Source organism: Acinonyx jubatus, chromosome E3 (genome assembly GCF_027475565.1).
Source record: "Acinonyx jubatus isolate Ajub_Pintada_27869175 chromosome E3, VMU_Ajub_asm_v1.0, whole genome shotgun sequence".
NCBI lineage: Eukaryota > Metazoa > Chordata > Mammalia > Carnivora > Felidae > Acinonyx > Acinonyx jubatus.
In genome coordinates this window covers 8,094,148-8,108,215 of record NC_069398.1, presented here as the reverse complement: position 1 = coordinate 8,108,215, position 14,068 = coordinate 8,094,148, and the positions used below count along the sequence as shown (strand labels likewise).

The following is a 14,068-nucleotide window of genomic DNA, read 5'->3' as shown; positions in this document are numbered from 1 at the left end:
CAATTTGGCAGATGCCAGGTGTTCAGCACCGAGCAGCAAATATGACACCCAGGGTTTCTGTGGTCGTTGTTCTCGGAGACAGAATCATCGCACTGCACTCGGATTTGCCCAGAAAATGTGGTTTGACCCTATTAGGAGTCGTGTTCTCAAGGGCTTTCAAAAATACGCATATAACAAAACAACTTAATTCATTTCTGGGCAACATTTAGCTCAGAGGGCATTGGGTCAGCACATTGAGCTGAATCCTGTTTCTGAAGGACTTAAAGGACATTATCTCTTGGTCCTTTGGTTTGGCATCACGGGTCACAGGGACAGCTCCCAGTAGACCCCCTTTTTTCAGCTTGGTTGCGGTATAATTGACTGATAACATTGTAAGATCTTTAAATTTTGTTTTAGGCTTATTTATTTTTGAGAGAGACAGAGCGCGAACAGAGGAGGGGCAGAGAGAAAGACGCAATCTGAAGCAGGCTCCACGCTGAGTTATCAGCGCAGAGCCCGACAAAGGGCTCGAACCCACAAGCTGTGAGATCATGACCTGAGTTGACGTGGGATGCTCAAGAGACTGAGCCACCTAGGCGCCCCTGTAAGATCTTTAAAGAATACATCGTGACGATTTGTTACAGGGATACCCTGTGGAAGGACTCCTACTACCTAGTAATTAACACATCCATCACCTCACGTATTTATCTTGTGTGTATGTGTGATAAAATGTTAGTTCTCCTCTCTTAGAAATGTTCAATGATAGGATACAGTATTATCAACTGTAGTCACCACATTTTACATCAGATCCTCAGAACTTGCTCATCTTATAACTCGCTAGTTTGTACCCTTTCTACTAACATCTATTTCCATCATCCTCCAGCCCCTGAGCAACCACGTCCCTGGTCTCATAGGAACGTTTCTATGAGCTTGACTTTTTATTCTTTTTTTTTTTTTTTTTTTAGATTCCACATATAAGTGATATCATGCAACATCGTCTGATTTCTTTTACTTAGCACCATGCCCTCAAGGACCATCGTGTTGTCACAAATGGAAGATGGCAGGATTTCTTCCTTTCTCCTGGTTAAATAACATTGCACTCTCTCTCTCTCTCTCTCTCTCTCTCTCTCTCTCTCTCTATATATATATATATATATATATATATATATATATACTCTCTCTCTCTCTCTCTATATATATATATATACACACTCTTTATCCATTCATCCATTGGTGGACCTGTAGGTTGTCTCCATATCTTGGCTATTGTGAATAATGCTGCAATGAACATGGCGGGGCTGATCTCTTCAACATCCTGTCTTCATTCCCTTCGGGTCTATACCCAGAAGTGGGATTGCCGGATCATATGGTAGCTGCATTTTTGCTAGTAGACCTTAAATCCCTTTTAAAGGCAGGGGGCCGTAAACATCTTACTCAAAGCGCTACCATATTCTCAAGAGCTTAGCACAATAATTGGCATACAAAGAGGCCAAAAGTAAACACGTACTGAATGGATGAGGGAATCAATGGATAGATGGACAGATGGGTGAATGAAAGATCTCCCTATCTGGGAATTTCAAATGAACAGAATAATTAGCGTCACACATTTTCCAGGTTGGATGTTATGGAATCTAGACATACTTCTTACCATTTGTAATGCAGTCATTCGTTGTTCATTCAAATACAAATGCCCCTAGAAACCCTGCTCTAGTGCAAACAGCCTGGACTGTTTGGTCCTTGTTCAGTCCCTCCTGGCTGTACCCTTCCCTGGGGTGAGTCCTTCGCCTGTTTACCCACACCCAAAGGAGCAGGATGGTTCCAGCTCTTGGCTGTTTCTTGTAAAGAGTAAATGAAAAAAAAAAAAAACCAGGAAAAATATAGATTAGAAAGTGCTGTACAAACGTCGGGGGCCACTATTCTCCCCATACCTACAATCCCCGTACCTCTTGAAGCCCTACTCCAAGTGAGAATGGGCAGGACTGATTACAATATATTTAATTCCTACGACCCCAGGCTAACCATACTGCTGTTCCCTGCTTGTCACATGGCCTGCCCTTACAAGACCACCCCCCCTCGTCCCCCTCTGTAATCAACTGCTGCTGTCTCCTCCCTTCAGGATATCTGCCTGGCCCCTTCCTCTGCACCCACTGCCACTGCTTTACATCCCAGCTCGTGTGACCTCATGATCAGATGATTCCAGAACCCTCCTGGTTGGTCTTCTTACCCCCGCGGTCCTTGCCCTGCCATGGTACAACCACTGCCAGACAAGTCTTCCTAAACTGCTACTTTCTTTACCTCTATCCCTTGCCCTGCTTCAGACACCTGTCATGTTTCATCTGGCCACGTCTAGTGACCCTGCTCAACCAACCTCACACCTCATGACTCCTCTGACTCAGCCAAGGTCGCACATGCCTCCAGCAGCCGCCACACGCTTTGTCGCCCCCATTCTTTTCCAAGGCTGGTCCACCCACTGTGACTTCCCTCTTTCTCCCCGGTTGTCTAAATATACCCAGTCATGGCTCACTTTATGTCCTGTTCTATCAACACCATCTCTCCATTTACCGTGTGCTCTGTGCCAAGGGCTTTCACATATTTTCTCTTTGGATCTTCTCCATTACCCTATGAGGCGGGTCCTGTTATGATCTCCATTAAGTAGATGACAAGACTGAACTTCAGAGAGGTTAAGTAAGCAGCCCAGGGTCACACAGCTAAGGAGGCCTAAAGCCAGGACTCAAATGGAGGCAAAGCCTCCACTCCCAAACAGCACACTCCTCTGCCCCTAAAGTGTCCAGGTTTTTCCGGGTCACCCAAAGGAGGCCTTTGTCTGGGAAAAGCTACACTTCTTCCTCACCACAGAAACGCTCTTCCTGCTGAATTTCCGGGAATGCATTCTGTAGTCACCACATTCGCTCCCCTTTCACCCTGAATGCCCTGGGAAGTAGTGAGATGTAGTCCTCGAGTGTCCAAGGGACAAGTGTGTAATGGAAAAGTAAATTAATCAGCCAGAGAACAGAATCAATACTAAGAAACATGAAGACGTACTAGAAACACTAATGGACCTTATCAGCCTGAATTAATGGCAGCCCCAACCAATCCTAGGAGATACGGAAGGCAGTAGGACCGAGTCACCATGCTTGGGCTCAAGTTCCAGCTCTGACACCCATTAGCATAGTGACACTGGGCGAGTCGCTTAACCTCTCGGAGCCTCGGTTTCCTCATCTGTAAAAAGCCAAAAATATCTCCATGTACCTCACATCCTGGGGTGTTTCATACAGCCGGCACACGGGAAGTGCCCAGGGCATGGTATTTGTTACAATCATTCCCTTCTACTTCCCTTAGAAAAATTCTTTCTTTTCTCCTTTAATGGTCCCTGTATATAGAGGCATTGTAATTAAAAAATAATTTTTAGCAAGTCTGACTCTAATTCATTCAAACAAACTTATTCTAGGAGTCTGGTCCTTAGTCGCCCCATTTGGACCCTGTGGGAAAGTTTTGTCTCAATGGGGAGTTGAGCCTTCTACATCGAGCCTTCTATGGACTTACCCCTGGGCTGCCGAGGGCACTCACTTCCTGCTCTGCTCTGGTCTCCCTCAGGCGTTCAGAGCCTAGCAAGCTTTACTAATACAGTTCCTAGGTCACAGGTGCTGTCTCATGTCTGTGTCTCTTCACAGGGGCTGTTCCCTCTGCCTAGAATGCTGTTCCTCTGAATCAATGATGAGATACTGTTCATCTTTTCAGGCTACTTCAAGACCCACTATTGGGGCGCCTGGGTGGCTCAGTCAGTTGGGCATCCGACTTCGCCTCAGGTTGTGATCTCACGGTTCATGGGTTCAAGCCCCGCGTCAGGCTCTCTGCTGTCAATGCACAGCCCATTTTGGATCCTCTGTCTCCCTCTCTTTCTGCCCCTCCCCCGCTCTCTCGCTCTCGCAAAAATAAACATTTTTTTTTAATTTATAAAAAGAAAAAAAAAGAACCACTTTTACTCTGAGACCCCAGAACCATCCCTCGATGCTACCACTTAAACTTAGTATATGTTTTGTGCTGTTATATGAATATACCTGTATATTAAATATACCTCTTTTAATTTTGCTTTTTAAAACCAATTTAATAACACAATTTTTATTGGGGAAAAACACATATAAAATATGCCATCTTAGCCATTTCAAAGCGGACAGATGCGCGGTATTAAATACACTTCCATTTATCAGAGGAGGAAACTAAGGTCTAGGGAAGGTAGGCGACGTGTCGAAGATCACAAGGCAAGAGGTAGCAGAGGGAGGCCCGGAACACAGGCAGCCAGAGAGCTCTTTAAGGGTGGGGTCTGTATATGCCAACTAATTTGGATGTAAATTAAGAAAAATAAAATTAAAAAAAAAAATAAGGGTGGGGTCTGGGTCTTTGTCCTCTCTGTACCTCTGAAGGTAGCACACAGTAGGGGCTCAAGCCTGCAAGGAAGTGACCAGCGAAGGAGTGAAGGCACCGCATGGTCAGCACCCCTGGGGGCTTTGGGAGTGCTGACCTGAGTGGCTAGGCCAAAGAGCCTCTGCCTGTGCTGGTCTCTAACCTGCAGGCTCATCCAGGTAGCAGATGATTCACATCAGTGAACCAGGCAGACCCTGAACCCTAGGACGCAAGAGCCAGGGGGAAAGAAAAAGGTGGGGGGAGGGAGGGTCCCAAGTTCATGGAATCTGCCCCTTGGGATTTCCACCTCCCTGCCTGGGGCCGGGAGCTCACCTGAAATGCCCTTCTCTCCTCTTGTCACCAACGGAAACCCTGCTTAGCCTTCAGGCCCAGGGCTAGCACCCCTTGCTGTCGTTCTGGGGTCCCCCAGGAGGAGCTGACCTCTTCTTCCTCTTGTTTCCCCGCTGTCCCTTCGGAACGTTTGTTTCGTTTTACTGGCATTACAAATCATGCTGTTCCTTACATCTGTGTCTCCACACTCCCCAAATCTGTAAGCTTCTTAAGGGTGGGGGCATCTAACACCGTGCTAGGGATAACAGACACTGGCGAGGACCATTTACAGTCACGGAGGGCTCGAATCAGGCTCCAGCCCAGCCACGTACCAGTTTTGTGACCTTTGGCAAGTTTCTTAACCTCCCAAAGCCTTGATGTCCCCATCTGTAAAAAGGGAATAAGAATCCAGCTGACTGGGGGCCTGGATGGCTCAGTGGGTTAAGCCTCCAACGTCGGCTTAGGTCGTGATCTCACGGTTTGTGGGTTCGAGCCCTGCGTTGGGCTCTGTGCTGACAGCTTGGAGTCTGGAGCCTGCTTTGGATTGTTATCTCCCTCTCTCTCTGCCCCTCCCCCACTCACACTGTGTGTGTGTGTGTGTGTGTGTGTGTGTGTGTGTGTGTAAAAAATAAGTAAACACTTAAAAAATTAAAAAAAAAAAAAGAATCCGGCTGACTTAAAAGAGTTATGGCAAGGATTGAATAAGCCCAAGTTGACAGCTAGAACTCATTAACTACTATTATTTATTAATAAGTCTTTAATAACGAATCCGACCAAGAACAGGCACAAATAGTTTTCCCTTCAGTTAACACCTAAGAAGGAAATGCAAAACTGAAACAATGGTATGAACAAACAAGAAACATAAATAACTAGGTTTGTTCTAAGCACACGCTAGATACTAGGACGTTCGTAATCTCCCGCGTTCCTGGCAACAGTTCCCACCACGGCAAGTTACACAGTCCGCTGCCCATCCAGCATATCCCAGAGACTGTCGCATCTCCTCAACCTTAACCGGGAGCGTGGCCCCCCGGAAGACATCCCAAGCTGCCCCTACCCCTTGTCATACCTTTCACACTCAAGGAAATTCCTACCACTGATACATGGGGTTGATTAGGAAAGACTCAGGACTACAGCAAAGGACAATTGCATTGACGCCCCTCACCTGCCCCCTGTCGTCTTATTCTCCATCCAGGAGCTGATGTGACCTTCGAAAATCAAAACCCAGCTCATGTTAGCTTCCTGCTTAACACTCTGCCCCAGTTCTCCTGCAATGGGCATAAAATCTGTACTTTTTTTTTTTTTGTAACCACAATCTACAAGACACTAACTACCCAGGGTGGCTCCTCTCTGATCCATCTCCATTCTCTTCCCTGACGCTCTGAGTGCCAGCCTTCCTGGCCGTCTGTCTCTTCCTCTAGTCTGTCTCTTCCTCTAACGTAGGAAGGTCCTTTGCATTTGATCAATGACATTTACAAATATATCTCTTTCATAGAGAAGCATTTCCTGACCATGAGATGGAAAAATCCCTCCCCTATTAATTTGCGTGACACTTACCATTTGAACTACAATATTTGTTTGCCTAGGTATTATCTGACTCCTTCACTTCCCTGAATAGAAGCTCCCTGTGGTCAGGAACCTTGTCTGTCTTGTTCCACGCTGTATCCGTAGCCCCTAGAACACCTCCTGGCACTTACAAAGCACTCAATACCTATTTATTGAATGAATAAATGGTTGGGGGGGGGGGGCAGGGAGCAGATTACAGTCATTTTTCACTTTTATATTTCAGATGAAGTTGAATTTTTTATAAAGTGCACATACTATTCTGTAATTAGAAATAACGCCAGAACAAAATAAAATGGAGATAATGAAATTAGCATATTTAATCAGACAGATGAAAGGAACACAAAACCGTTCCCAAAAGTTGATTATGTGGATTGCTGGCAATCCATATTATTTCAGTCGCCACACTGTTTATGAAACCAGAGACATTGGCCAGTGTAACGATCTGCTTGCTAGCCAGACTAGCAAGACTTTTATTAAACAATCGTCACCTCCTCTGGTGATTGAGTTTCCCACTTTATTCCAATCCCCTACCCTCAGCACTTTTATTTCTACCTCTGTGCTTCTGGCAATGCTGTTACCTCTCAGGGCATTGCCTCCCATCCTGTGCCACCCTCCCCCCCAACCCCACATTTCCCCTGTCCAAAATCTCCATCACCCTTTATGGTACATTCAAATCTATCAAGAAATGGCTACAACCACAGCCGACTGTGCTTTTTAAAAAAGCTCCGTGCTTTTTCAAAAGTCACCTTGTCTTTGTGTCTCCCTCAATTAATTACAGTTGGTGGAAAGCAATATTTTTATACATCTAACCACACTGAAATGTCACTATCCATTTTCCAACTGAGTAAAAAGAAAAAAAACACACACACAAAGAAAACAATACCTCACTGCTAATGGAAAAATGCTGTCTAAGGTGGATGGGAGCAATTGCTTGGAATCCTTCTTGAAGGAAAAAACGCCAGGTGGTTTTCGAGGGTTCGAAAGTCATTCCCTCCTGCATCCCCATGAGGAGGAAGCTGGTAGATACACAACTGTCTGCAATTGACAAAGCAACGGACCCAAGAAAGAACTGACTGGTAAGCTTGGAATAAATTTCTCCAATGCTATCGGGCGCCATCCACTCATATCCTGTTATGACGACCACTCAGCACTGACTGAGCGCTTACAGGGTGCCAGGCTCTGTGTTAAATGCATTATATACACTATCTCGTTTAATCCTCCTGACAGCCCCAAGTGGTCATTATAATTATTATCCTGTTGGGGGAGGTTATGGAGAGGACATGACCGCCATTTGACCCAAGAGCCGCCCCGGGAGCAAGTGGAGACTCCTCACCCCCCCCCTTGTCCTTGAAATGTACAAGTATTCCCCCAGCCGGAGCCACTCCAAGGACACAGCTACGGAGACCATCTGGAAGTATACGTGAATGAACCCTGTTCTGGCCTCTATAAAAACTTTTAATATTCAGGCAAGCAGGTACAGAGGTCTACTCCTCTCGCAGCCACCTATACATTTTCTTGTTTATTACACCTGCCACCTACCCATCAGGAACGGTCTCTTTCTTGTGTCTCCGTGTATGGGGGGCCAGTTTCAAATTTCACCCGGGGAAGCTCTCAAGATCTCGAACCAACATATCCCCATTTTACAGATGAGGTAACTGACACACAGAGAGGTTCAGCAATTTCCCAGGGTGTCAAAGCAACAAAATGTTAGAGCTGGTTTGGAGCCATTTAACCTGATTTCAAAACTCTCATTCTTTGCTACTAAACTATACACATCTTCCACTTAAAAACAATAATTAAAACAGGGTGCCTGGGTAGCTCAGTCGGTTAAGCCTCCTACCCTTGATTTCAGGTCAGGTCATGATCTCCTGGTTCGTGAGACTGAGCCCCACATCGGGCTCTGGGCTGAGCGTGGAGCCTGCTTGGAACTCTCTCTCTCCCTCTCTCTGCCCCTCCCCTGCTCGTACTCTCTCTGTGTCTCAAAATAAATAAATAAACATTACTAAACAAGTTAAAGATAGCAGTTAATACCACCTACACTGAAGACGACAGGTTCTGCAATCCTTTCTTCCTTTTTCCAACGCAGGGCTTGAGCTCATAACCCCAAGATGGAGAGTCGCATGCTCTACCAACTGAGCCAGGCAGGCACCCCAAGCTCAGCTCCTTTTTATTTATTAATGTTTATTTATTTTTGAGAGAGAGAGAGAGACAGAGTGCAAGCGGGGGAGGGGCTGAGACAGAAAGAGGGAGACATAGAATCCAAAGCAGGCTCCAGGCTCTGAGCTGTCAGCACAGAGCCCAGCGCGGCGCTCGAACTCACAAACTGCAAGATCATGACCTGAGTGGGAGTCGGACGCTTAACCGACTGAGCCACCCAAGTGCCCCAAGCTTAGCTTCTTTTTAATGGGCCCTTGTTTCCCCACCAGCATTTCATGCATTACAACTTATGTTGGCTTGGCAATAGTTATTCCACAGAATCAACAGCACTAATTTTCACACTTCATTAATAAATAAATGGAGGTCGCAGATGTTATAGTTATGAATCCATAGATCCCAGGGAAGTTGAGAGGGAGTTAAAAAAAAAAAAAAGCTACTTGGATCAAAAAAGGCCAGGGTATAGACAAGAGTTCAGAGATCAAAACTCTTTAAAGGTAACGATCCCAGATTTAAGAATCAAAATGGGGACCCTGGATCAGTGTCTTAAGAAGATTTCAAGTTTGGATAGGTAGGGTGGGAGGAAGCAGATTTGGGGATCCAGGGAAAAGGAGATGAGATACTGTGGTTTGTATGTGAATAGGAAGCAAAAGTCAGAGTCTTTGATGGCTTGGAACACAGGAGATGAGAAAGCCTTTCTGCCCAACTGTTAACAGTTTGCAGCCTAAGATTCAGAAGGATAAAAATTTCAGGAGCTAACATGCTATCAATTGGGGATTCAGTGCAATTTTTCTGTACATTTGAAAACTGTCCCAGTAAAACAGTGAGAAAATAAAAAGCTGTAAGAGAATTATTAGGCAACTGACCGACACGGCAGTTTGAGTTCAGAGTGCTGCTGTGTGGAGTTCCTTGCAAAGAATGAAAGCAGGAGCTTTCTACAGATGCAGTAATAAAATAATCGGAGGAACCAACATGTATTGAGCACTTACCTTGAGCGCTACATACATCTTCTTGAGGATTCACAGTTCAGCTATAAAGTAGGTATTATTATCATCTCCATTGCAGAGAACAGAGGCAGAGTAAGGCTTAGTAAGGCTGCCTAAACTCACATAGCCAAGCAGGGGCAGAGCCAGCATTCAAACACAGGGCTTATTTGAATACAGCTTCTACTCTGCAAGGACCCAGCATTCTTTCAAGGCCACTGAGAGCTCCAGAGACCAACAGGGTGGCCACATACTCGTAAAATCACTGTATATGTTCTGGGACTCTCTCAACAGATGTAGAAATCTTCCCGAAACTGGGAAAGCAATAAACCCTCATGTGAAAAGCAGAAAGGGGCTCTGGGGTCTGACAAAGCTGGGTTCAGATCCTGGCTCTGAAGTCTAAATGTCACAGCACCTCGCTAGCCCCAGTTTTTCCGTCTATGGAAGGGAAGTTATAATAGTCACCTCAGGAGGCTGTTGGGGGATTGAATGAGACGGTGCCTTTAAAGTTCTTGCATGGCAATCTATCAATAAAAGGCAGCCATTGTGGGAATTATCCTGAGCTTGTAGGAGGCAGAGACCCTCAGCCTTGGTGTCATGCCAAAGCACCAAAGCCAAAGGGTTTTCAAAGCCCGAAACAGGAGGAAGGACCCAGATTTTAAAAGGAGCAAGAAAAGGAAAGAGGTTGGGACACTATGGGTTCCAGGTGCAGCAAGACATTTGACTGTGATTTCAACTTGAACCCTTGAGAACCAGAATACAGTTGAGCCATTCTAGGAAGATTTTCTGAATTTGTAATGACAGGTATGGAGAAAGGGCACACACACACACACACACACACACACACACACGATCTTCTACCTGGTCAAAAAAAAAAAAAAAAGAGCACATTCACAGTACTTTGGTCCAACACAGCTGAGCATGGTTACCCAGAGCCAAAGCAGGAAGCTGAGGGTCCTTGAGAAGGGTGAGAAGCCCTTCCCTGCCCGGCAGGAGGCACCATGCTGGGCAAGCAAGGCAAGGGCAGGGGCACCGGGAAGAGCCCCGGGTTTGCAGGGAGGGCTGGTGACCCTGGAGCCCTTGCGGCTGCCTGTATACTTTGAACGCAGGAGTTTCAACCACTGCGTCCTATTAATTAAAAACAAAACACCCTTCGCTTGTTTGTAGACGTTGTTGACACCAAAACACCGTGGGGAGACTCAGCAAATATCGGCCCGTTTCAGAAGCGCCTTCTAGGATTGTACCCACACCAAAGACTGAATGAGTCAAGGGGGAAAGGGGAAGGGTGTGCACAGGGTTAACCTTCCCCTAACCCTTTCTCTCCCATCCGCGACCCAGAACAAGGCGGGGGAATAAACGCTGGGAATTTCAGCTGTGCCCTGAACCTCGCGCCGGGGTGGGGGAGAAACACGGCAGAAACCCAGCGGACACTCCCCCCTCTCCAGGGACGTGGGCGCTTTCCAGGTTGGTCCAACGGCTACCAGCGTCCTGGCGCATCCTGGGCGGGGAACCGACTCTCCTCTCTCGGCTGCGGATAAGACCCTACTTTCCAAGACCAGCTGCGAGCTAACGGATCCGGGACTACCGAGTCCACCCCAGGCTCCCGGCTTGCTGCCTCGCGATTTCCCGAGCCTCCCGGTGAAGCCCCAGCCGGAGGGTCCCCCTTTTGTTCGCGGGAGAGCGCGTCGCTGCGCCGCGCTGCGCATCCCACCGCCCCCCGCCCCCCGCGCCGAAAGCCCCGCTGCGGGGGCGCTCCCCTTGGTCCGCTCCCTGCCCTTCCCGCGCCCCCGCGACCCCCAGCGCCGGCGCACGGCTCCCCAACTGTGCCCCCCTTCCAGCCGAGTACTCACTTCTCCCCAGTCCCTCCGCGGTCCACGCCGTCTGCTCCACCGCCCCATAGCGCCTCAGAGGCTTCTCGGTTTCCAGATGGGTGGACAAAGATTGCTTTAACTCCATCGCTGATCCCCGCGGGCAGGTCGACGGGTCCCCCTTTACTCCATCCCCGCCGCGGGCTGCAGGGAGGGAGGCGGCTCCAGCCAGCAGCGTTTTAAGGGGCCGGGCGCTCGTGACGCTGCTCCATCTCTTCCGCCGCCAGGGCCGGGGAGCGCGGACTGGTACCCAGAAGGCGGAGGGATGCAGGACGCATGCGCAATGGGGGTGGGAGGGGGGGCTTGGGGGCTGGGTAGGGAGAAAAGGGGGCAGATGACAACTCTAAGAGGAACAACACAAACAACAACTAAAATAGAACCAACTCAAAGGAAGTAAAAACAAGGCCGCTGCCCAAGCTGGAGCCGGTGGTGATGCCTGGCCTGGGCACCGTGCGCAGCTTGTGATCTGTCGTCGGGCTGCTGGATTTTGAGTGGGATTTGTGAGCGCGTCTCTAGCTGTAGGCGATGGATCCATCTTTGTGGGGAGTGTGCAGAATCCTGAGCGTGGACCTGAGCGCATTTTTGTGAGAATCTCTTGTGATTCGCTTCTGCGTGTATAACTTGAATATGAAATGGAACGGTCTTGTTATGAGGGTGCCTGTGTGGACACGGTATGTGTTTGCATGAACTTGAGAGAGGCACGAACGTATTTTGGACGCAGTTATAACAAAGCTGTTTGGAACAGGGGTCTTTACTTTCCAGAAACTCGGGGGGAGGGGTATCTTACTAGCAAAGCATGGCAGTATTAAAAGTACAAAGTAAAATGACCAGCTAGATTGATAAAAATTAATAACAGTTATTGAACGATGGCTAGGTGGTAAACACTTCCTAACAACTGTATGAAAAAGATGCTATTTTGTTGGCCTTGTTTTACAGAGGATGAAACTGAGTTGCAAAAAGATTATTTGCCCCAAGTCCCACACTTACCAAGTAGCCTGGTCGGCAATTGAATCCAAACTCAGTTTCTTTATTATACTGGCTCCTTAGATTGATATGGTTTTTTTGTATGGTAGGAGTTGGAAAAGGCGCTATAGGATATAAGGTATTTGTTGTTTGGTGTTGCTTTTAAGATGTCATATGGGGGGCGCCTGAGTGGCTCAGTCGGTTAAGCGTCCGACTTCAGCTCAGGTCACGATCTCGCTGTCCGTGAGTTCGAGCCCCGTGTCGGGTTCTGGGCTGATGGCTCAGAGCCTGGAGCCTGCTTCCGATTCTGTGTCTCCCTCTCTCTCTGTCCCTCCTCCACTCATGCTCTGTCTCTCTATGTCTCAAAAATAAATAAACGTTAAAAAAAATTAAAAAAAAAAAGATGTCATATGGGGCAACTTTTGTATCCCCATGGTTTGTGGAAGTGTAGAATGGCCCAAATGTTTAAGAAAATTATTTGGCCACCTGTAGTAAGTGTCCTTAAAAAGTTACTATCAATAACGAACTTCTAAATAGCCCATGAGAGAAAACAGAAATAACAATGAGAATCATAAAATAATTAGAGCTGAACAACCATGAGAGTACCACATACCAAAACCTGTAAGTTTTGATAGAAGTAATGTATGGCCCTAAAAACATGCATTAAAAAATGTAAGACTAAAAATAAGTGGGTTAGGGGTGCCTTGGGTGGTTCAGTTGGTTAAGTGTCTGACTCTTGGTTTCAGCTCAGGTCATGATCTCACAGTTCATGAGTTCGAGCCCCATGTTGGGCTCTGTGCTGACAGCAAAGAGCCTGCTTGGGATTTTCTCTCTCCCTCTCTCTCTGCCCCTCCCCTGCTTGCTCTCTCTCCCTCTCTCTAAATAAATAAACTTAAAAAAATAAAATAAAATTAAGTGGGTTAGGATGAATGGATAAACAAAACATGGCCTATGCATACGGTAGAATACTATTCAGCCCTAAAAAAAGGAAGGATGAACCTTGAGGACATTATGCTAAGTGAAGTAAGCCAGTCACAAAAAGACAGGTACTGTGTGATTCCACTCACATGGCATATTTACAGCAGTCAACTATCATAGAGGAAAGAAAGTAGAATGGTGGCTGGGGAGGAAACAATAGAGAGTTATTGTTTAATGGGCATAGATTTGCAGTTTTACAAGATGGAAAAAATTTTAGGGATGTAGGGTGGTGATGGCTGCACAAAAATTTAATGAATTTAATACCACTGACTTACACACTTAAAAATGGTTAAGATGGTTTTTAAAAAGCAGATTAAGTGTTCAACTGAAAAGACTTTAATAAAAAAGAACAGATAAAACCTGTGAAGTAGAAAAAAGAAAATAATAATGATAATAGCACAAATTAAAGAAATAGAAAACCAAGAAGCAATAGGGAAGATCTGCAAAACCAAAACTAATTCCTCGGGTTGGGGGAGGGGAATGGAATACTGATAAAGAAGTCAAACCTCTCAAGACTCACCGGAATAGGCACCCAAGAGTAACATTAGGAATGAAAAAGGACACATAATACAAATACAGGAAGGTTTTTTTAACTGGTTGAAATAGATAACTTTCCTTTTTTTTTAATTTTTTTTTTAACATTTATTTATTATTGAGAGACAGAGAGAGACAGAGCGTGAGCAGGGGAGGGGCAGAGAGAGAGGGAGACACAGAATCCGAAGCAGGTTCCAGGCTCTGAGCTGTCAGCACAGAGCCCGATGTGGGGCTCGAACTCACAAACCACGAGATCGTGACCTGAGCTGAAGTCTGACACTTAACTGACTGAGCCACCCAGGTGCCCCAAAATAG

General features: G+C 46.6%; 1 protein-coding gene across 1 annotated transcript in view; it reads right to left on the bottom strand.

The window, feature by feature from the left end:
- BMERB1 (bMERB domain containing 1) overlaps positions 1–11,538 on the bottom strand; it is a 120,946-nt gene extending 109,408 nt beyond the window's left edge. Inside the window, exon 1 of the mRNA XM_027043190.2 lies at positions 11,261–11,538. Within this exon, the coding sequence (XP_026898991.1) occupies positions 11,261–11,366 (106 nt within the window). The 5' untranslated portion in view covers positions 11,367–11,538. The remainder of the gene's footprint in view (positions 1–11,260) is intronic.
- Positions 11,539–14,068: the final 2,530 nt, after the last annotated feature.